The following is a 22,656-nucleotide window of genomic DNA, read 5'->3' on the forward strand; positions in this document are numbered from 1 at the left end:
AATCCCATAAGCCTTTGCGTATACACACCTGATTATGCATCATCTATGCATATATCTTTACTGTACCGACAATAAACATACAAGATGTGCGCATTGATGATACGTCATCAGGGGTAAAAATATGCAAAGGCTTATGAGATTGACCAAAAAATGCAGCAATTTATAGTGCGCTACACCTAGGCACAACACCTAGACGTTGATCCACAAGCCTCAGCACACTTTACAAGTTGTCCCCATATCATTCCGCAAACCACACACCCTAGACATTCCACAATCGACCTTCGCAGCCAGGATCAGCTCCCAGAGTTTCATGTGGGTTACAACGAGACAATTAGCAGTAAGTTCCTTGTCCAGGGGAATTTCAAGTTAACACAATTTTACACAAGAGCATACTAACCACCCCCAAGATTGGAACCCACAACCTCTTGCACAATAGTTGAACGCCTTATCGATTGAGCTAACTGGACTGCTTGATTTGGTGAATTGAAAATATGAATTCTCCATACTTGCCCCCGTCCCATACAATACATCTTGATTTTAACCTCTCAATGGGCTGTTCCAGGTGAAATCCATACTCACCCCAGGGTTGTAGCAGCGGGCGGGGCCGCCCGGCACCAAAAAAAATTTTTTTTAATAAATGATTTTTTCATCATAAGAGGAGCAAAAAATTTTTTTTTAGGGGCGTGATATCCCTTAAGCAGGCCCCTGGAACCCCGGGCCATAAGTGCGAGAGCTCCACGTGCTACGCGCGCTCAGCTTAGCAATAATTTGCCACCTGGCATAGAAATTGACCTAGCTACAACCCTGACTCCCCCTATGGAAGAAATGATCTTAATCTTCCACACAGGGGGTGTGATTTTCAAATGGGATTACCTAAAAGGTTGACTCCATTTGAAATCTACACCAACCTGTGTTCGAGATTCAGGCCATGTCTTCCATCGGTATGGATTTGAACTGGATATAGCCCAATATGGCACACATACTGTGCATGCAATCAAGCGTGTGGTATTTCTCGTGTAAGAGATTGATGTTTAACGTGTCAATTTATCAAAATCTATGTGCCAAAAAATAACAAACATTTGCACTTTTCTGTCCATTGCTGTCAAAATAAAATGATGAACAATAAATGCAACATATCCATTTGATTAAGACCCATCAAGGGATCTCAAAGGAAGCAATTCTGAAAAGTTGAAATAGCATCAACAACTAACTACAGTAACCAAGTGTGCTATTGCTGAAATCTGTATATCCCACACACTTCTGTAAATAATGCTGAGTTCCTTATATTTTTATGTAACGGTTTTCCCACCCCATTTTTTGCTCCCTAATTTGTCCTTGCATCTCAAATCCATAATTGCTCCCTTTGCCCTGCTTGGATCACTATTGCATCATAGATAGGGCACGGTGGCTCAGTGGTTACGGCCTTGGACTCATAATCCGAGAGCTTGCTCGACGTGCGTGGGTTTGATTCCCCGTCCCACCACCGTGTTGCGCCCTTGGGCAAGGCGCTTTGCCTCGCTTGCCTCACTCCACCCAGGTGCAATGGGAAGCTGTTAGGGGTAGTCACAGTCGTTGTACTGATGGACCCTGCGCCACTTGTAGGCTGCAAACGTGGTTCCGACATATTCTAATGACGGCGGAATAAATGTAAAGCGCTTTGAGGCTGTTTACGGCATAAAGCGCTATATAAATATCTACATTTATTTTATTTTTATTTAGATATCTCTAATAACTTACCGCTTGTCGTTTCTTAAGAGTTTCTGGAGTTCTTTGTTCTGTGAGTGATTTATCAAAATAATAGATGGCCTGCTTGTAGTCTGCATCTTTTGCATACGAGGTTCCCATACGTGCAAATGCTCTGCAAATATACATAAAACAGGTAACACATTTATTAATACAGTTTCATACACTAGATAGTGGGAACCAGCATTTTGAGCCAATGCCCGTAATTTGAAGTTGCACTGATACTAATGAAATTGCACTATCTCGCCAAGAAGAGCAGTGTTCTATACATTGTTTTGCAGTTGGTTCTCTATTGGGCGGGCAGGGTTAAACGTTGAAAAAAAAAAGTCTCTTTTCAATACTTGCTTAATTCTGAAATATGTATCGGTTTGTTACTTTGTGTATGTTCAGTAACTTACTTTGCTATGTGTAGTCTGCACTTATATCCCTGCCAAAATATACAGCTTTCTGACGGACCTTTATGTATTTGTTAGTTTAATGCTATTAACTTTGCTACAAGTTAAATGGCCCTGCCAACATATGTGACCCGTTCTGACAAAACCAGGAACAAGTTTCATTTTAGACATTTCATAATTTGAATACAAATATAAGCATTGGACAATAAGCTTTAAAATGATACCACAATTATATACATATCATCAATACTTTTCAAGATATGGATATTTTGTAAATGATACCTAGATATTTTTGGTCAATTGCTATTCGAGTAATGGGCTAATTGTTTTTCTGCTTTACACAGGATTGAATAGGGATGATCATAGTTCAACTGTCAATTATTGATTACATAAACCTCTTTTTAATAAGTACTTTCAAGGATTTGAAAGTCCACTTGGTCCCAAAGTCAAATACCATGAAATGAAGAATTTCAAAATTTGATTTTTTTTTTTATGGGAGTGTCATCTTTAAAGGCTGGTGACTTGTTCCGGGTTTTGTTGGAGCTGGTCACATATAGCTTTCTGACAGACCTTTCTATATTTGTTTAATTCTAGTAACTTACTTTGCTACAAGTTTAAAGTCTACTCTTATTTCCCTGCCAACATCTACAGCTTTCTGACAGTCTTTTCTACAACTTTCCTGATCTCCCTTTTCATAGTAGGCAGCTAGAAAAAAAGATAACAACAATACAATTTCAAGTTTGTGAGAAATAAGAAAGGTTATTTATTTGACAAATTTTACAATGGAATCTATTATCACCTGCATTGTGAAGCAACAAGTGCAATTTTTGTGATTCTGTACTTTCTTTTGGCATTCGTTTAATAACGTGATGATTTCTGCATTAATCTCAAATGAAGGCTGGTCTTAAACCCTGGAGTTATGAAAACTTTTGGGCCTCACAGCTGCTAAATTGTTTGTCTTAAGTATATGAAAGTATACATATTTTGAATGGCAAAGACTTGATGAATCCATCTGTGAGGTCAAATAATGGGCAAAAATGCTCATTTTTGGAGGAAATCCCCCAAAACATTGGGGTTTTTTTGGTCCAAAATTTTGCTGACAACAACCAAAAAATTCTCGGGTAAATTTGTTTAAACTAATTTTCAAAAAACTAGATGTAAATATGTAGGACCTGTTTTTTTTATTTAATTATTATTTTGAAAAAAATTGAAATTTTTCCATTGAAATATAAGTGCTAATTTGAGCATTTTTTTCCAAATATGACCTCACAAATAGATTCATCAAGTCTCTGTCATTCTAAATATGTATATTTTTATATACTTGAGACAAACTTATGAGGCCCAAAGGTTTCCATAATTCCATTAGTTAGTTCATTCTTCCACAGAGGTAGTGTGACTTTTAAATGGAATAGCCCATTTCTCTCAAGTTTGTATGATAAAATGGGAAATTACAATGTGTATCTAAGAATCAGTTGCACCTAATAATTAAGCTTCAAATTAAATTTATGTTACTAATTAACACTTGTACAGTTTGTCCACTCTGAAGTACAAAGTGACAACGCTTGTGTATACAGCGCGTAAACAGTGTGCAGTGCTGTGTCTCTGTGTCCTTCAAAGTCGGCACAATGTGTGCGTATGCGTCAGTACTTTGTACTTCAAGCAGAAAGACTGTAGTGTGAGTAATTTTGGGACTGTCTCTCTCACCTGCTCTATTAGTAAGGAATGATATGTTGGTACTGTCTAGTTCAAAGGCTTTGGTGTAACAATCTATAGCCGTCTCAAAGTCTTTCTTCTTGTACGCTGCATTGCCTTCCTCCTTCAGTTTCACAGCCTGGAAATTAAAAGACATAACAGTCATTGTTGTTATATTATACGCAGGGGTGTATTTCAAAACTTTCAACCCTTTGTAACTCAAGTAACCATACGTAAGTTACAATTACCATTCACTAGATGAAACTTTACAAAGGGTCCAGGTAGTAAATCCCTATACAAAGGGTACCAATCGTAAGCTATTTTAGTGGAATGGATTTTACGATGTGTCGTAAGTTACGATTGATATTTAGACTTGCAAAGCTTCGTAAATTTTAGTGAAATGGACCCCAGGCTATCAATCACAAGCAAACATGCCGACTGCTCAGTGCCAGAAGTGGATAAGTGTAGATGAGTACAATGTACTGTGTGTAAATTGCCACATATTCACAGGGCAGCTATTGCACTTACCTACTTCTGGCACTGAGCAGTCGATGCATCAACACCCACACTACATAAACTAAACTACACCAGGCACAAAAAGAAACTCGTCAGTTATATTCATCCTTGCTGTTCAATAACTTGATAATTTTGGATTATTCTTTATTTGGACTTTGCTTTCTCATTTGACACCCTGTTTGTGAAAAACGAACAAGAATTGACCAAGATATGCGCCTCCAAAGCCTCAAACCCCAAAATCAAAAGTTGCATTCTCAACAATTTTCAATGGGAACACATCGTTGTATTTGCACACAAGCACCACGGGCCAATCAATAAAGCACACAGTGTAACAGGCACAATTGAATCGTTAAAATTACAACTTTTCATTTTGGGGTTTGAGAGTTTGGAGGCGCATATCTTGGTCAATACTTGCTCAATGTTCACGAACAGGGTGTCAAATGAGAAAGAAAAGTCCAATTAACAAAATGTATATCTCAGAATAATCCAAAATGATCAAGTTATTGAACAGCAAGGATGAATATAACTGACGAGTTTCTTTTTGTGCCTGGTGTAGTTTAGTTAATGTAGTGTGGGTGTTGATGCGTCGACTGCTCAGTGCCAGAAGTAGGTAAGTGCAATAGCTGCCCTGTGAATATGTGGCAATTTACACACAGTACATTGTACTCATCTACACTTACCCACTTCTGGCACTGAGCAAGTTATTGAACAGCAAGGATGAATATAACTGACGAGTTTACTCTACTTACACATAATTAACACTAATTCACTCACTCATTTTCAATACATTGGCTTATATTATAATATGTACAGATACATTATTATGCACTTACAAACAACTTTATAAGGGAGGGTTATTTCATATATAGGCCATAGAGGCCTAAAAAGTGACATGACATCATGATTATCATCATTTGCATTTAAACAATTTCCAAACTCTATCAATGAAGTTGTCATCAGAGGTTTTATAATAATGAAAATGATTTTTTTTTAATGGTTAGGTTTATACATTAATACACAGCAAGAAACACACAATTGACATGAGTTATAGGAATTCATCAAGCAACAAAGTACATGAACAACTTGAAAGAGTTATTATTGTTAGTCACAAAATTCAGTTTGACACTAGATCTGAATCTGGTTCAGCAATCATCATCATGCTATTAATATACCATATCGTGAGGTGACATGCTTTTGGTTTAAATTCACTGCAACTTAATTATGCACCATTTTACATCTACAATACATGTATAATTCCTAAAAATTGAAACTTAATTTTGTACAAATTACTTACTCTCAATCTAATCTACATTTGTACAGAATTAGAGTCATTGAGTGCTTCATTTTCTCCAGCATTATTTAGAGGTTAATAACTGTGCATCGGTTATTTGGAGGGCATTGTGAAAAATCTAAACATTTTGCCTTTGGAACCCAGGAATATCCCGACATATTACCGATGCAAAGTTATTAACCTCATTCATAACCGTCACTTTAATCTCTTCACCTTACAAAATGACACAAAATTTTGCTCAAAAGTTTATAAAAATAGATGATTTTTACATCTTCCCTTTCCAAAAATCGATCAGGCTAAAACAGGACAACCAATAATAAAAGTGCGTATCACAATCTGTGCAAATATGGTGGCGCGCAATCCAAATCCAAATCCGGCAGCCAGCGCGCGCAGTTTGTTCGACGCACAACACGCAAACGCCAGTCAATTGTGTGCGACATTGGAACAATTACGCATTTTGCGGTCAATTGTGAGATATTAATGACCTCGATTTGCGTTCAGCGTTTTCACAAATAACTAAATGTAATTGGATCACACGTATCGCGTTTATTAATGAGGTTATGAATTGTGAGTAAAACATTCCAATTCAAACATCACAACCACACATAACACAACCAGAGAGTGTACTACACTACAACATTCCTATTGGGCCTCCTGCACAGGTATTCATGCATATCTTGGCAGGTACTGTGCAGTACCAAGGTAGTACCAGTCACAGTGTAGTACCACTACTGGTGGTCCTGTGCATTAGCATTGGTACTATGTAGGTACTTTGTATGCATTAGGATTATATCTTCCTTTCTCAACCAGGAAGATACAATCCAACTCAATGGTCAATGAGAAAAAATACTACTGATTCTGACATAAGTGCTATTAATTCAGTTAGGAGTACACAGGAAGTATAAACTTTTGATCCAAACACACACAAAAATTTGAAGCTGAAGTGTCATCTTTAAATCCCATGGCAGCACATTTGGATCAAAAGTTTAAACTTCAATCTCAAGTGTAAACGTGTTGCTTCCACCACCGTTCAAAGATACCTCAGTTAGATTTACATCCGGTTCTGCTTTCGATTCTGTCTTTGCCTTTTTATGAGAGTCATGCTGGGAGCCTGCTGCCCCATTTTGCTTTGGAGTTGGAGGGTTGTTAGATGATGGGACTTTACTATTTTGAGTGGATGAAGGGTCACCATTAGCCATTTGAACATTCAAATCAATGCCCATGAGAACACCAAGTGTTGTGAGGACTCGTTCATCTTGTAGACTCCTGTAAAGACACACAAGTTGTAAATAAGTGTAAACATCTTAAAAGTATCTCTATAACATATTCTTCGTACTAATGTCCATATATTATAGCTGCTAAGCTCCCAAATTCAGTATGTGGACCAAAGTTTACTTCCAGATCATAAGCCATTTTGAATTTGACCTCTAGTGACTGCTAGAGGTCACAAAAGGTCATACAAGGGTGCAATTTGGAAAAATACTCGAAACTTATTGAAAGATACACCAAATTATGCATCTGATCATACAGATGTCAAAAATGTATAATTTGTGCCATTTACGACCTATCGTTAGTTTTTATTATATAAAAACATCATTTCTGAATAAAAACAGCATTTTTGTAAAGTAAAATGAAGGTAAAAGTGAGGATCAGGGCCAGGTTAAAAAAGGTAAAGATAAAGGTGAGGGTAATGGTAATAACAAATAAGGGTCATTTCCAAATATTATTCATGAGACGCAAGTTAAAAACCATCTTGGATCAGATCAGATATTCAAAATAAACATTGGACTGTTCCATTTAAAATCCACACTACCCCTGTGGAAGATTTTGGAAATATCTTTCACATGGGGAGTATGAATTTCAAATGGAATTAGCACATTAACCAACTCTTTTTGAAACTCTGTGAAAGATTCAATGTGCATGAAATTCAAATAGAGCTGCCTAATATGCTAATTCCATTTGAAACTCATACTCACCCTGTGGAAGATATTTCCAAAATCTTCCACAGGGGTAGTGTGGATTTTTAATGGAAGAGCCCCCTACGTGGCAAGTTTGCTAGGATCAGTCTGCAAATCCTGAATAAGAGTCCTGTAAGATGGGTCATTTTCTAGCCAAGTCTTGGTGCGAGGATCCTTGGATAACCTGTCCATTACACCGGGTCCTGTGAATGGATTTCCTATTGGTTGACTTCCAGCTGGACCTGTAATAATATAATTAAAATATATGATTTTTATCCCATGAATATATATAAACCTCGTATATATGATGATCGCCGTTTTAGGCGTGAAACTCCTAGTAATAAATCATGCTGTTATAACATAATTACACTGTTTTATGTATAAACCTATAAATGGCAGCGTGTCTTAAGTTGGGAACCTTTTATGACACCGACAAAATTCAAGAAATTTACGCCTTTTTTTGATTCAAACGTTTGCTTCGCAAGAACTAAACATCTCACCCTATTAAAAGTATACATATTTTTGAAGCTTTTGCTCCAAGGAATTAAAAAATGACATTATTTTCTTGATAGGGGTAAGGGTTAAGAAGTTGCAAGTACAAATATCGGTGATTTTTCCATAAAAAAGTGTATGACTCAAAAATTTGATGCACTGATAAGATACATCCTTGAGTAAAATCTTTGCCAGAATTGGATTATTCAAGGCAAGAGCATTCTAAATATGTATAGTTTTACAGGTATCCCTATAAAGGTAATCGTGATACATGAGGATGAAAATTACCTTTATAAAATTTGCTGTAAAAATCGTCACATTGTTATTTCAGCATAACATGTCTAGGAAAATCATGTCCAGAGTGCTTTCTGGTTATACACATGCTCTCTAAACATCAAAATACAAGGCATAACTATGAGCCTGTCTAACATGCTTTAATCCTCAGTTTTTACCCATCTTGTTTATCCTAGCTGAATCAAAGCGCAGTCACGATAATGAACACAAAATGTCTTCATGGTCTGCATTTTGAAGAACACAATAATTTGCTTTTTTCTTGCTCTGTGAAAGGTCAATACCAACATAATATTGTACAATATTTTGCTTTGGTACATGGCTGGTCTTTCATCTACTTTCAAACACCCTTCTCTTGTAGTCACTTGATAATTATGAGTGAAATTCCATAGCCGTGGAGTTGCTGCTTCCTGGCTTGATCTACAATCGACATTTTCAATGTATGATTATAGTCAGAAAGAACAAAAGCTACTTCATTGACTGTAATAATGCCTTCTGATGCCACTTTTAAACAAGTGGTAATCATATGAATCACTTGATGGTTCAATGGCAATTACTGATCCTTGGCAATAATGTTTGCCATTTCTTCAGTTTCAATATGACACTTTTTTGTTGGTGCTTTAGATGTAGAAGACTTTTGATCTTTGCTGGTGTCTGATTCTGCGAACCTTACAAGCATGAAACTCAGTTTATAAACATGCCATACAATAACATGACAGCTCTCTGACATTCAGTTATCCATCACAGTTAACAAATGCTACAGAGCGGAGCTTCCGAGTGTTTGGAACTGTTATGGGCCATTACTTTTAGTTCTTGACACTTTGTCAACTCTGTTCCTGGACTTAGATTATGATAATTAAATTATCAGTTAAATATTAAACAATGTTGCATTTTATTTTTAATATTATTAATTGCTTAACAATAACAGCATAAATGAGAGGGAGTATAGTGTTTGACCTGTAGGACAATGTAGTTTTTCAAAGTAGTTCATACAATTTCTAATGATCAGACTCGTTTTTGATGGCAAAATTATTTTAGCCTTTGCTAATTAACAACTCGTTAAGTGTCATTAATCTAATAATTTAGAACATTACAGGCCAACAATTTGTTTAATTCTTCATTAATTACTTGCTTCTAAAATACAGCATTAATGAGGGTGGATATTTGACTTCTATCACAGTGGTTCAAACTCCCAACACAATTTCTGAATGTCAGAGCTTTTGTCGCATCATCGTTTTACTCTTAATTAGCAGCTCGTTAAGTGTCATTAATCTGTATAATTAAAGTAAAATTCATAAAATATTACAGCAGAACTATTAATAAGTCCATTCAAATACATCTATTAACCACACAATATTAAATTACTAAAAATTTCAAGTGGATCATAGTTGGTACCTATAAAAATTCATTTTCCCCATAGAGATTACATTGTACCGTGTCCGAAGATCCGTGTCCGTGATCCTCCCACTTTGCACTTCGTTAACTTATTGGTCCGTAAAATTAATTAGCAATGTCGTATTATTTATCTTTTGGTATCATGTTCAAGCAGAATAAATTAGCTTTCAAATGAATGTAAACTTGAAGGATTATGATGCTGTCTTCATAGTTTAATTAAAGAGAAAAGTTGAAATTTTCAGTCAAAGTGTCACACCTCCCACTTTTCCAGGGTCCCAAGTCAAGACACACGGCCATATACACTACAAGATTCTTATTAATATTCTTATTCTTTGTTTTACTATTTGTATTACTTGTGCATTTTCTTATTTTATTTTTATTTCATGATTTGGATTTTTCATAATTTTTACTTTGTTTTTGATTTTATCTAGTTCATTAAAACGTATTTGTTTTATTCTTTGTTTTACTCTTATTTAGTAATTTTGCATTTTCTTATTTTATTTTATTTGGATTTTTCATAATTTCTTTTTTATTTCATTTCTGATTTTATTATTTCATTAAAATTTATTTGCTTTATATTTTTGTTTTACTCTTATTTATATTAATTTTGCATTTTTTTATTTTATTCATTAATTATTGGGTTTTTATTTTCATTATTTATCTTTAATATGTGACACGATCTGGTCCATGGGGGCCAAAGGAGGCATTTTTGATAATTGAGTTACTGTAATTATTACATTCCACATACAATAGGCTATCATTTACTGAAAACACCCAAGGTCTAGCATACTTGGATCCAAAGTTATGACGTTTTTTGATGTCTATTTTCTTATGTACAATGTATTTTCTTGTTTTTTACTCCATATATTTACCTTTATCTCAGTTTCAAATTTGCCGCCTTTGGCCCCCATGGACCAGATCGTGTCACATATTATTGTATTTTATTTATTTACTAGTACTTCAGTACTCCTGATAGAATTATGAATATTCATTATCAACCAATCACTGCCCGTTATTGAGGAATGTGAGCATATGGCATACAGGCTTGATATAGCAAGTACGAGCAAGTAACAGTTGTATGTCAAATATACTCTATTCTATGCTCTTATGAAACATGAAAAAGGTTTTTTTGTTAAAGTTATGAAAATTTATCAATTCCTGGCGACCATTATTTTTGTTGTGTGTGTGAAGATCGGAACATTTATCATTTTCCGGTGACAATTTTGCTTTCGTCCTCGTAATTTCCTATGTAATTTCCAGCAATTTACTAACAAAACTTGGTGATCTTAGCAAATTCAACCATAAAGGCATCATTGTTCATTCTTAATCTTCTGTAAAATCAAGTGTGTTTGTCAATATTGATGAAAACCAAGCTAAGAATGATGATATTTTCGACGTGGTTTCATTGTTTACATGTTTTATTTGATGTAGCCGGCCCGGACGGCCCGGAAAGTCTGCGTCATTCTTTGACGCACAGGTTTTACGTTTTTGTGCGTCAGAAGCTTCAGAAACGCGTCCATGACGCAATGATGCAGGTTAGTGCGACCAGTGGTACCAATGCTGCTACTGCACAGGACCCACCAGCAGTGATACTGCACTGGGACTACACTGGTACTCCCCATGTACTGCACAGTACCAGCCAAGTACCTTGGCAATGGTGTACATATGTGCAATTAAAAAATAACTTTAGATCAATCAAGCAATTAAGTGCAATATCAGATTTTTATTTAGTAGGGTTGGCCACGGTCAAAAAAATTTTTCTTGCTGAGGTGAAAGGACTTTGGTTGTAGGTTACAAAAATGCATTTTGAAAATTCAGCTGAAGTCCGTTGCCATGGCAACGGCCCGCTTGTGTTTTTTACAATTTTCGCCTATTTTGGAGCTAAAAAAGTGAAAATTGCCCTTAAAAAGGGTGCCTCGTTGCCTTAATATACAAGTTGGTATTTAAAAATAAATTGTATCATAAAAAAACCTTATCCTTGTTCTATCTAGAAACAAAGTTGTATTTAGAGATTCCTTTTTTTAAATATCGATTTCGGACCTGGCAACACTGCAAGTTTTTCAAATTTGAAAAATGCCATTTTTTACCGATTGTGGAGATACGATAAATTAACTTTCGCGCTCACCTAGGATTTTGTCGTTATGGTTATTGGTAGAACATACCTTGCCCCCAACATATCTAATAAGAACAGCTTGGGGAAATTTATTTCTCTAAGGAAGGTGTTGCCAGAAAAACATACATTTTGTAAAAATTCCAAATTCTCATAAAAAGAAAATTTGCTGTATTTTGCCCTATATTTAACACATGTGATGTAATGAGTTGTATGTAGAGTCATTTTATCATCATGGTTAACGATTCTGAATGTTTGGAAACAATAAATGAAGTTTAATTTTAATGCGGTGTTGCCAGATGCCCAAAATTATGAAAGCTACATTACGCAAAATAGCCCAAATAGGTCAAGTTTTCATGTATGAATCTAGTCAATCCAGTTAAATCACGGTCTGTTATTATAAATCATTTTATCATAATTTTCACCTGTTTTGAATGTTTGGAAACAAACAAGCTCATCATACAGTGTTGCCAGATGCCAAAAAGTAGACAAAATAGGTAACATTCTGGTTTACCCTGTGCTTTCAATACAATTCTGGTTAACCCTGGGCACCATCTTTTCATAAAAGGATTTTTTTTCTAATTTGCCCTTAATTTAGTACATGTGATGTAATGAATTGCATGTAGAGTCACATTATCATCATGGACAACTATTCTCTATGTTTCGAAACTTAAATTTTAATGCAGTGTTGCCAGATGCCTAAACTATAAAAAATATGACAAGTTTTTATGTATGATAAACAATTTCTTTGCATTTAAAATACAATTAAATTATAATAAATTACGATATGACCCCTTTAACCTGTCAACCTCTGTGTTTGTCAGTTGTGAATGTTTAACATAGTGTTGCCAGATGCCAAATACTAGCAGACATAGGAGGCAGGGTTTACTTTAACGCACAAAACATGCATATTTACGCGTTCAGACACTTTTCTGACTCCTTCAAATCCATAGTTCCAAAGTCCAATGCGTACAAAATCTTAAAAACGTACACTCATAGAAATGACTTGTTCGCCTTGTTGGCGCAATTCAAAAGGAGTAAGTTTGGACAACTCAAAAATAGTGTAAAAGTTGCCAAAACAAAATTCATTTTAGTTATCCGAACTTAAAAAATGCTGAAAAGGCTCAAAAAGTTCCGTCAACTAATCAACTTTGTTGGCATTACTTAAAAAGTTCATCCCCCTCAGACACCCCCATGCATAGTGGATAAACAATTTATAGGTCTAATGGGGAAAACGTGACAACGAGAGGCTTAATTTGGTCAGAAACCCACATACAGGCACAAACATTGGGGGATGATTGTATGGACCACCCCTGGCAAAATATTGGGGATATCCCCCCAAAAAAAACCACACACACCCAGCACACCCCACCCCCTCCGGATCTACGCCTATGGCTCCAAAAACACACATATTGTTAAAACTGTCTTCAAAAATAATATTATGAAAATACCCCTTGGGCAATGTTTTTGACTCCTTCAGAGGAAAAATTCACAATTGAAAGGGTCAAAAAAATTTGAAAATACCCCTTCAGCAAAATGCTTAAAGAAAACCCTGATAGGAGGATTTTGTAAAAAATACATCATACATGCCATACACTCTCAGAGCTTTTTAAACCTTGTACTTTACTTAACCACTTTAACATTGACATAAACTTTCCAGTAAACATGTTTACAAACAAAATTGTAATTTTATTACTTTAATATAAGTTCTCAGTATCGCCAATTTTCATTTTCATTTCAGATATTGCTGAAAAGTTGGAAAAGGAATTGGCCAATCATATCTTATCAATACACATTATACACTCTTTACCAGTGTTCCATTATCATGATTATATGGCCAGGTATTTGATCAAAAAGTGTTCCCAGAACCTAATCAGAGTTTAACAAGACATTCTTGATGTACAGGGTGTATCAAAATGGTTGGTACCGGGATATGTGACATTTTCAAAAATATATCAAAAATATAAAATTGCTAAAACAAAAAGAAAGGGGAATATGTTAACTTATTGTTCTAATAATCTGAAGATAATAGGTTGATGCATCTGGAAGCTACAGTCATTTAAGCGAAGATCGACTTAAGCATTGTTTTACTTACACAGCACAAGATGAATAGGTTCACTGCTTGAACTATTTATTGCATACAATGCTCTCAATCATTATCTCACTTCAGTCTACATAACTTAAAATTGCTGTACACATACTTTTAGAAAGATAGTTTCCGAAGTCTCTGCCTTACGACTCTGACAGTGTGAGGTGAAGCCCCATGATCTTAAATGAGCTTAAGGTGGAATCCCCCCGGTTGTGGTAAAAAAAATTAACTTTACAAATTGGAATTAAGGAAAGAAATACCTTTCTTTTTTGCTTTTTGTTTGGCAACAATCAGAGCTTCCATTCAAAAGTTATATTCAAAAATGTAACTTCGTGAGGCAAATTTTTAACAATTAATTCGTATGTATTTTATTGTTTTCTCAAGCTGCGATATTTAACGTTTTTCCATTTAAAAATTCATATCTCAAAAAATAATCAAGATTTTGACCTCAAATCTTCATTATTAGACTAAAATTCACTAAATTGCTGATATCTCGAAAACTTTTTTTCGCAAACGCATGTCCACACGGAACACAATATCTCAAAAAGTATTTGAGGTATGGACTTCAAATTTGAACTGAGTGTTGCTGATATGCAGGTCTATAAATTAGACTAGAAGTTTTTAATTCCAAGCTTGGGAACTATGTTGTTGCTATGGCAACATCAAAATAGCATACAACAATAATTATTAAATTTTGAATTTGACCTTTGACCTCCCGGTAGACCCCCAAGACATCACATGATTATCATAATTCTAGTTCAGATTCGAGTCCTGCCTATGAAAACACATTCCCAAAATTTCATTTCTATTGCTAAAATACTTTTTGAGATATCATGTACCAAAGGCCTCTACCTTTGAAATTCACCAAATCCAATATGGCGGCCGTTACCATGGCAACGGGTGATATGACCAACAATCTGAGTATTGGATTTGAAGGTATACATTCAAGGTATACATGCCACCTAGTTATGGGAAGTTTCATTCACTAAGTTTACCTATACAAGCTTTTGATTCCAGATCACCCAAACCGGGGGGAATTCCACCTTAACACCTGTGATAGATCCATTCTGTAACTGCCCGCATCAAATTTTGAAACATTTTGAAACGGTTTGAAATCATGTTTCCATGATCTTGGAAACTGTCTTCTAAATCTTCTCTGCACTTCTCCATAGCTTCGTGTCAACCAGTAATTCTTTACTATGAAAGTATGCTGAAGCCATTCCAATAACTCTTACAGGTCTAACTTAACAGACACTGTCTACAGTCTATCACCATTCTGCCACACCATCTACTTGTAATCTCAATGCATCTTATACTATAATTTAATCTAACACTCTGAAGAGGGGAAGCAACAAGTTACCCCAAATCACAACAGCAGGTAGTGACTGGGCCGCCGAGTGTGAATATGTATTTATTTTGGAAGGTTCGTGTTTGTTCTAAATTTTGGGGTGTTATTTTGGTGATATTCATAAAGCGACATGCCAAAGACAAATCTTTGGGCACATACTTTGTTATTGTTAATGCAGTTCGTTTCCGCATACCTTTGTTACCATTCACCTTGGTGATTTACTAATATTATTAATTTTGTGACTGCAATTTGGCTTTTTTAATACGTTTTAAGTTTACCAAGAAAGTAAGAAAAATATCTGGTCATGGTCGTTTCAGAAATTCATTCTGATCTTCGGCTTTTGCAGGCAACAGAATGCAGATTGGCTCATGATCGATGTCGTATTCCTCTATGTGGGTCCCTTGATGATAAAATTACTTTGAATTCCTTGTAACAACATACAAATTTTCGTCTGGAAACAGGGTTTCAGTTTTATTATGGCACAGCTGTAGTCTTTGGCGCCGTATCAAATCTCCAAACAAATAGTTTAAGGGGTCATATCATAATTTATTATAATTTAATTGTATTTTAGATGCATCATCAAAGAAATTGTTTATCAGACATAAAAACTTGTCCTATTTTCATAGTTTAGGCATCTGGCAACACTGTAAGTTAAAATTTCGAAACATAGAGAATAGTTGTCCATGGTGATGATGTGACTCTACATACAATTCATTACATCACATGTACTAAATTCGGGGCAAATTGGAAAAAATGTCCTTTTATGAAAATAGGGTGCGCACGGTAAACCCAAAAATGGTATTGAAAACACAGGGTGCACAGGGTAAACCAGAATGGTACCTTTTCTACTTTTTGGCATCTGGCAACACTGTATGATGAACTTTTTTGTTTCCAAACATTCAAAACAGGTGAAAATTATGATAAAATGATTTATAATAATAGACTGTGATTTGACTGGATTGACTAGATTCATACATGAAAACTTGACGTATATGAGCTATTTAGCCTAATGTAGCTTTCATAATTTTGGGCATCTGGCAACACCGCATTAAAATTAAACTTCATTTATTGTTTCCAAACATTCAATATCGTTGACCATGATGATAAAATGACTCTACATACAACTCATTACAACACATGTGCTAAATCTAGGGCAAATTGCAGCAAATGTTCCTTTTATGAGAATTTTGAATTTTTACAAAATGTATGTTTTTCTGGCAACACCTTCCTTAGAGAAATAAATTTCCCCAAGCTGTTTTTATTATATATGTTGGGGGCAAGGTATGTTCTACCAATAACCATAACGACAAAATCCTAGGTGAGCGCGAAAGTTAATTTTTTGTATCGCCAAAATCGGTAAAAAATGGCATTTTTCAAATTTGAAAAACTTGCAGTGTTGCCAGGCCCGAAATCGATATTTAGAAAACAAATCTCTAAACACAACTTCGTTTGTAGATAGAACAAGGATAAGGCTTTTTTATGATATAATTTATTTTTAAATACCAACTTGTATATTAAGGCAACAATGCGTCCATTTAAGGGCAATTTTCACTTTTTTAGCTCCAAAATAGGCAAAAATGGTAAAAAACACAAATCGGGCCGTTGCCATGGCAACGGACTTCAGCTGAATTTTTGAAATGCATTTTTGTAACCTCCAACCAAAGTCCTTTCACCTCAGCAAGAAAAACATTTTTGACCGTGGCCAACCCTACTAAATAATTATCTGATATTGCACTTAAATGCATCACATATTCATGAGATTATGAATGGGCATCAATCCTAGACCTACCTGTAAGATGCTTTTTGCAATCAGCAACACCATTCAGAAGTTGCTTATTATTAGCATCATACTTCAGTCCTTCCTCATAACACGCCTTTGCTTCTTCATAGCGATTCATGAAAGCCAATGATGCACCTTTCCTGGAGTAGCCCTGCCACACGAAATGACGAAATGATGAAACAATATGTATGTTAGGCAACAAATTAAAAAAAAGATCTATGGGCTGATGGACCTTTAGAGTAATTTCACAAAAATTTTTGCAAACATATTTCATATTTTCTAAAAATGTTCAACCAAAATTAATAAACTTTGGGCAAAAACGGCAGATTTTACATGATTTCAGCAAAATTAAAAAAAACTCTCTCCAAAATGGGTTTTTTTTTTTGTTGCCTTACTAATCACTAAAAACCCCCATTAAAATGACTCAAATCTAACTTGGTCAAGAGTCATAATGTGATGATAGTAGGAATCTGCATAATATTATAATGAGGATGTTATGTTCACAGCTGGCTGTTAGTGTTTCATTTTTAATTAAATGAGTGCATCATTGCTCGTCACATTTTGAGATTTATAGTAAACAAGTAGCGTAAGTAGGATACAAGTAATGAAATAAGACCGAAAGAAACATATCATGAACATATTTTAAATTATAATAGTTCCCCCTCACCTTTGCCCAATCTGGCTTGGCATCTATAGTCTTGCAAGCGTCATCATAAGCCTCCGCATACATATTCTGCTTGGTATAGGCAGCTGAGCGATTACTGTACAACACATGGTTCTCTGGATCTAGCTTGAGGGCTTCCGTGTACAAATCTATGGCCGCTTGAGCCTTGCCTGACTGTAAGGCTACATTCCCTTCATTTTTCAGTTCTTCGACCTGTGGTGAGTGTTTGGGAGTTAACATGCATGGGTTTGTGATCACAAAACATTGATCTGTAACTTATTTCTGTTTTTTAAGAATTCACTCTTCAATTCCATCTTCAAACAACACAAACTTAATGGCTTCAATATATGCCAACACATTGCCAAATATTTTGACAAATCTAACTAACTACGTACTACAATTTCTTGCCTTGTCTTTTGAGGTGAGTGAGAGTGATCACTCGCCTAAAATGAAGCTGAGGAGAGCTTTTTATCACTCGCCTACATCTGGTGTAATAATAATACAAGTGATTAAAATCACTCGCCTACAGCTCACCTGGCAAGTTTTGAGGAGAGTGATTTGTCACTCGCCAGCAATTTTCAAAAGACAAGGCCTGAATTTATTAGCATTGAAATTAACATCACTATTATTAGTTACATGTACTTGATAATGAACTTTAATATTAACACTAGCCCTCTCACATTATTTTTTTCTTCATTTTTAACCTATTAATTTTACATTTCAGTCCTCAAAATAATCAAGGCACACAGAAAAATGTTTAGCTGGAGCTTTAAGTTTTGCTATGTGTACGTATCATACTTAGGGCTTGCTTTTTATGACCTGGGAACCCTCGTCAACTGTCTCGGATCTATACATGTACCTCATTATTTTGAGAACTGCCTACATTCACCAACATGAAACTTAGGTTTAACTACGGCTAGGACAAAATCACAAAATGTTGATATTACATATACCTTTAATAATTCATCTCTATAATGTTTTATTCAGATGACAAGTATGAGGCCAGGAGATTTCTGAGAACAGCATGGAAGTACTGTATTCAATGTCAGAATTTTTGCTCTTTAAAACTGGGATGTTGTCCTAGTTAAAAACAGATTTAACTTGAATCATAAAATATCAAATGATAACATACGGTACATTATAACAAAGCACCAAATTTGGTAAATACATTTTTTGTACAGTATCTGGAAAATTAACCATATATTACCAAACAATCAACTCTGATGACAACTTCACTTGCACTGATCATACTCCTTTTTTTAAATACATGTAATTCAATGTCAGAAGCTATTTAACTCAACAGCAAGTACAGCTGCATATCACCCCGATGGAACTAAGTCCTATAATATTTTTCACCCCGATGTGGCAGTGACAATGACGCATTGAGTCGGATATTTCGCACATGCATCTATGCAGCGTCTTTAAGTGTATGCACAGATACGCCAGCGCTTTTGAAGTTGCGCCTAATGATATGCGCACTTACGTCACATCAGGGCGAAAATAGTATAGTAATTAGTATTATCATCATGACTACCTTCGTAAACAAGTAATAATTTTGTATTACTCTTTTACCCTTGTTTCCTCTGATTGTCAGGGATAGAATTTTGTTTCACTTTGCAAGAATCCATTTGGATTAATGGCAACAACATTTTCTGAGATTCTACTCTTTAGATTCATGCAAATCAGTTCAGGAGAATCTGTCCGAGAATGGATTCTCACCAATTTTTTTGTACAAATTAAAGTGCCTTTTCTTAGGCCTGCCCTAATGAGTGACTGACTTTTTGGTATCTTGTTTTTTGTCCTTGTGGTTCAATTTATCAGGGCAATTGTAGAGATCTGATGGGAGAATCACCCGTCACACATAATTCGCAGGCAAAGTAAATAAATTAGTACAATATAAAATAAAATAGATCAATCATGCTGATAGCGAATGTACAATGTAGACAAAATTAAAATATTCAGAAGGCCACAAAATACATTTTCAGAACATGCCACGATGCAATGCTTTTATACTAGCCTTGAATTATTCATCTCTGACAGGGTCCGCATTAAGCAATTTTATTTGTGTAGCAAAAGTGCTCATCAAATTTGGGGGTGAATGCTTATGAATGGTACAAAATTGCTACACATTCCAAAATTGTGTCGCAAATGATGAAAATTGTGTAGCATTTTGCTAAAAAGTACTTATTGTAGACACTGATCTCTGAAAGTTAATGATTGATCCAGTTGATAAGAATGATCTATTGGTTGATGCATTCACGTTTGCTCGGTAAGTCTAGCCACCAATTCAATCACTGACAAGCTTCACATTCAAGGCTAGAGACTGTTGCATGACACCGTGTAAAGCAATGGAAGTTCTGTTAATTTTTTAAGTAAACAGTAAACACACCCGATCACGATGGGTGATCACATTAAAAATGTTGACTCATCAAAATTACTTTCATCCAAAACAGAATAGTTCCATTGCAAAAAATGTCAACGCTGTAACCGACCAAAAAAAGATAGCAACATATACTATATCATCTAATACATTACCATTGGTTTGACCAATTGATAAGGTAGCGCGCTTTTCCCAGCGCAACAAAAAGCGCTCTACCTCATTGACTGTCTAGTATTTGTATGGCGATATCAATCAATAATCAATAATTGATAATCAATTTAAATCGATTATCAATAATCGATTATCAATATCAATCATGATTGGGCCTACTATTCAAATAGCATTAGGCCAAATAAAAAAATAAATATGTTTCACGTCCCCTCCCACTTTCTTTTTTGAGGTTTCTCCAATTATTTTTTAAAATTCAGTTATAACTTTTCAAAAAATATATCTAGGAAGTAGAGATGCTTTCTACAGCCTTGCTAATATACATTATACAAGAAACACTTTTGGAAGGTTTTGTGATAATTAGGCCATGGGAATTAAAGTAGTAGATTTGCGTCCAGAACTTTTTGAAATCACATGCGGCTTTTTTTCATTATTCATTATTTCTATTCTACTAGGCACAAACGAACTACCCCCATTCACGCTGTACAAAGTTAGAAGTAAAGGAGCCGGTTAGCACGCCAGGCACCACAAAGCATGCAAAGTGCATAGCATCGGAATTTTGGTGATCCCCGTCATCTTTTTTACCGTTTGAGGTAGTATCGCGCAGCTCATTAAATATTTATGAACCCAATCACATGGTCTTAATCGGTAGCTCGAAGTGTGGCTCGGAGTGGTTGAGATTGACCAGGCATGTTTTTATGAATGAAATTATGACCTTAACAGGGGTCATGCATTAGCATATTCATGTGGGTGTTTTTTTTCAAGATGCGTGTTGTACTGAACTACACGTCCGGGACTCGCTGTGAACAACCAACACGGGTGAACAACATCATTGCAGACTCATTTTCACAGTTTTTACGACTGTTTTACCAACTTCAAACTTGTTGATTTTATGTTTGAAAGCCATTTTTTCATGTTTCTGGTAAATAATGAAATTTTTTGCAAATAATGAAAAAATGTGCGGTAGGTTTTTGGAGCATGCGGGCAGTGGACGCAAATCTACTACTTTAATTCCCATGGCCTTAGACTTTTAGAGGGGCCTAACTCTCAGAACAACAAATAAAATTAAAAAAGAGACCTCCTCCTTTTTCCAGGCATTATTGTATACGCTGAAACAGCTCTAATTATGGGTATTTACACTGATTTTGAGATAAAAAATAGAAAATAAAAAGCCTCCTCTTCCTCCTTTTTTTTTCAAAACCCCGGACGTGAAACATGTTTTTTATTTTACTTGGCCTTAAAAACAGGCATGAGAATGAACATTCAAGAAAAAACCTGAAAGTGTTTATAAAAAAAAGCCTGAAAAGCGTGTGAAATTGGGCTAACAAGGCCAAAAACAGGCTGAAATTAAAAGAAAGTGCGGAAATTTGGACAACAAAAAAGCCTGAATTCAGGCTTAAACCTGAAAATTCTCATGCCTGTAAAAATGATGTGCGGGGGGTGGGGGGGATTTTCAAATCAGGCCTTTTCCTTACGGACTATCTATTTGTATAGGGGTGTCAATCACTAATCAATAATCGATTAGGCCCCTCGCACTTGATTATTAGTTTCCTGTTTACCGCCCGCGTCCAAAATTGAAAATCTCAAAATAATTAGTTATTTTATTTTTATTTCCAATTTTCTCCTTTAAAATAACTTTCAACTACTTCTACTTGACATTTTCTGACTTTAATAATATCAACAATAACGATGAATGAACAAAGAGTACAACTCCACCTTCACTTATTTATAAAATCAAATATTGTTGTGAAATAATTAAATGCCCGCCCTTATTAATAATTAATAATTAAAAGTCAGCTCGTCCCTTTTTCAAAATCTTAAACTGGAAACTAATAATCAAGTGCGAAGGGCCTTATCAATAATCGATTATCAATTCAAGATAATCTAAATTTTCAGAATGTTAAAAAAATTTTAATCAACTTTTTTCAAAATTTAAAATTCCCATTTTCACCTTCACTTCGACACTTGTATAAAATGAACATTTTCTGCACAATTTTGTTGAAAAATAATCGCTATCGCTTAGCGATGTAGTATAAATCCAGCTTCAGTAGTTACGTAATTTATGAAAGTCAAATGTCGAATTCTGCACCTTTGTTGTCGATCGTCATGATCGTCATTCGTATCAATTTTGGCCTAGCCCAATCTAAAAGCGACTCAATTTACCCCATTTGAATGTTTAAAACGACAGAAAATCGACACTTTGATGATGAGAATTACCTTTTCCTTATCCGACATCTTTCAATTGTGTAAAAGAGTCTGTTCGCTGGAGTAGAAGCAGCAAAAATCTTACTGGATTCTCGATTCCTTTCCCTATTTATGCACCACCAGAAAGTTCTGGCACATG

General features: G+C 35.3%; 1 protein-coding gene across 1 annotated transcript in view; it reads right to left on the bottom strand.

Moving 5' to 3' along the window:
• LOC140153599 (stress-induced-phosphoprotein 1-like) overlaps positions 1-22,641 on the bottom strand; it is a 39,111-nt gene extending 16,470 nt beyond the window's left edge. The window contains exons 1-8 of the mRNA XM_072176381.1: positions 22,530-22,641; positions 17,768-17,977; positions 17,110-17,251; positions 7,681-7,837; positions 6,678-6,903; positions 3,843-3,969; positions 2,741-2,843; positions 1,738-1,858 (exon numbers count right to left, since the gene is read on the bottom strand). Coding sequence (XP_072032482.1) covers positions 1,738-1,858; positions 2,741-2,843; positions 3,843-3,969; positions 6,678-6,903; positions 7,681-7,837; positions 17,110-17,251; positions 17,768-17,977; positions 22,530-22,547 — 1,104 coding nt within the window. The 5' untranslated portion in view covers positions 22,548-22,641. The remainder of the gene's footprint in view (positions 1-1,737; positions 1,859-2,740; positions 2,844-3,842; positions 3,970-6,677; positions 6,904-7,680; positions 7,838-17,109; positions 17,252-17,767; positions 17,978-22,529) is intronic.
• Positions 22,642-22,656: the final 15 nt, after the last annotated feature.

This window comes from Amphiura filiformis, chromosome 5 (genome assembly GCF_039555335.1).
Source record: "Amphiura filiformis chromosome 5, Afil_fr2py, whole genome shotgun sequence".
NCBI lineage: Eukaryota > Metazoa > Echinodermata > Ophiuroidea > Amphilepidida > Amphiuridae > Amphiura > Amphiura filiformis.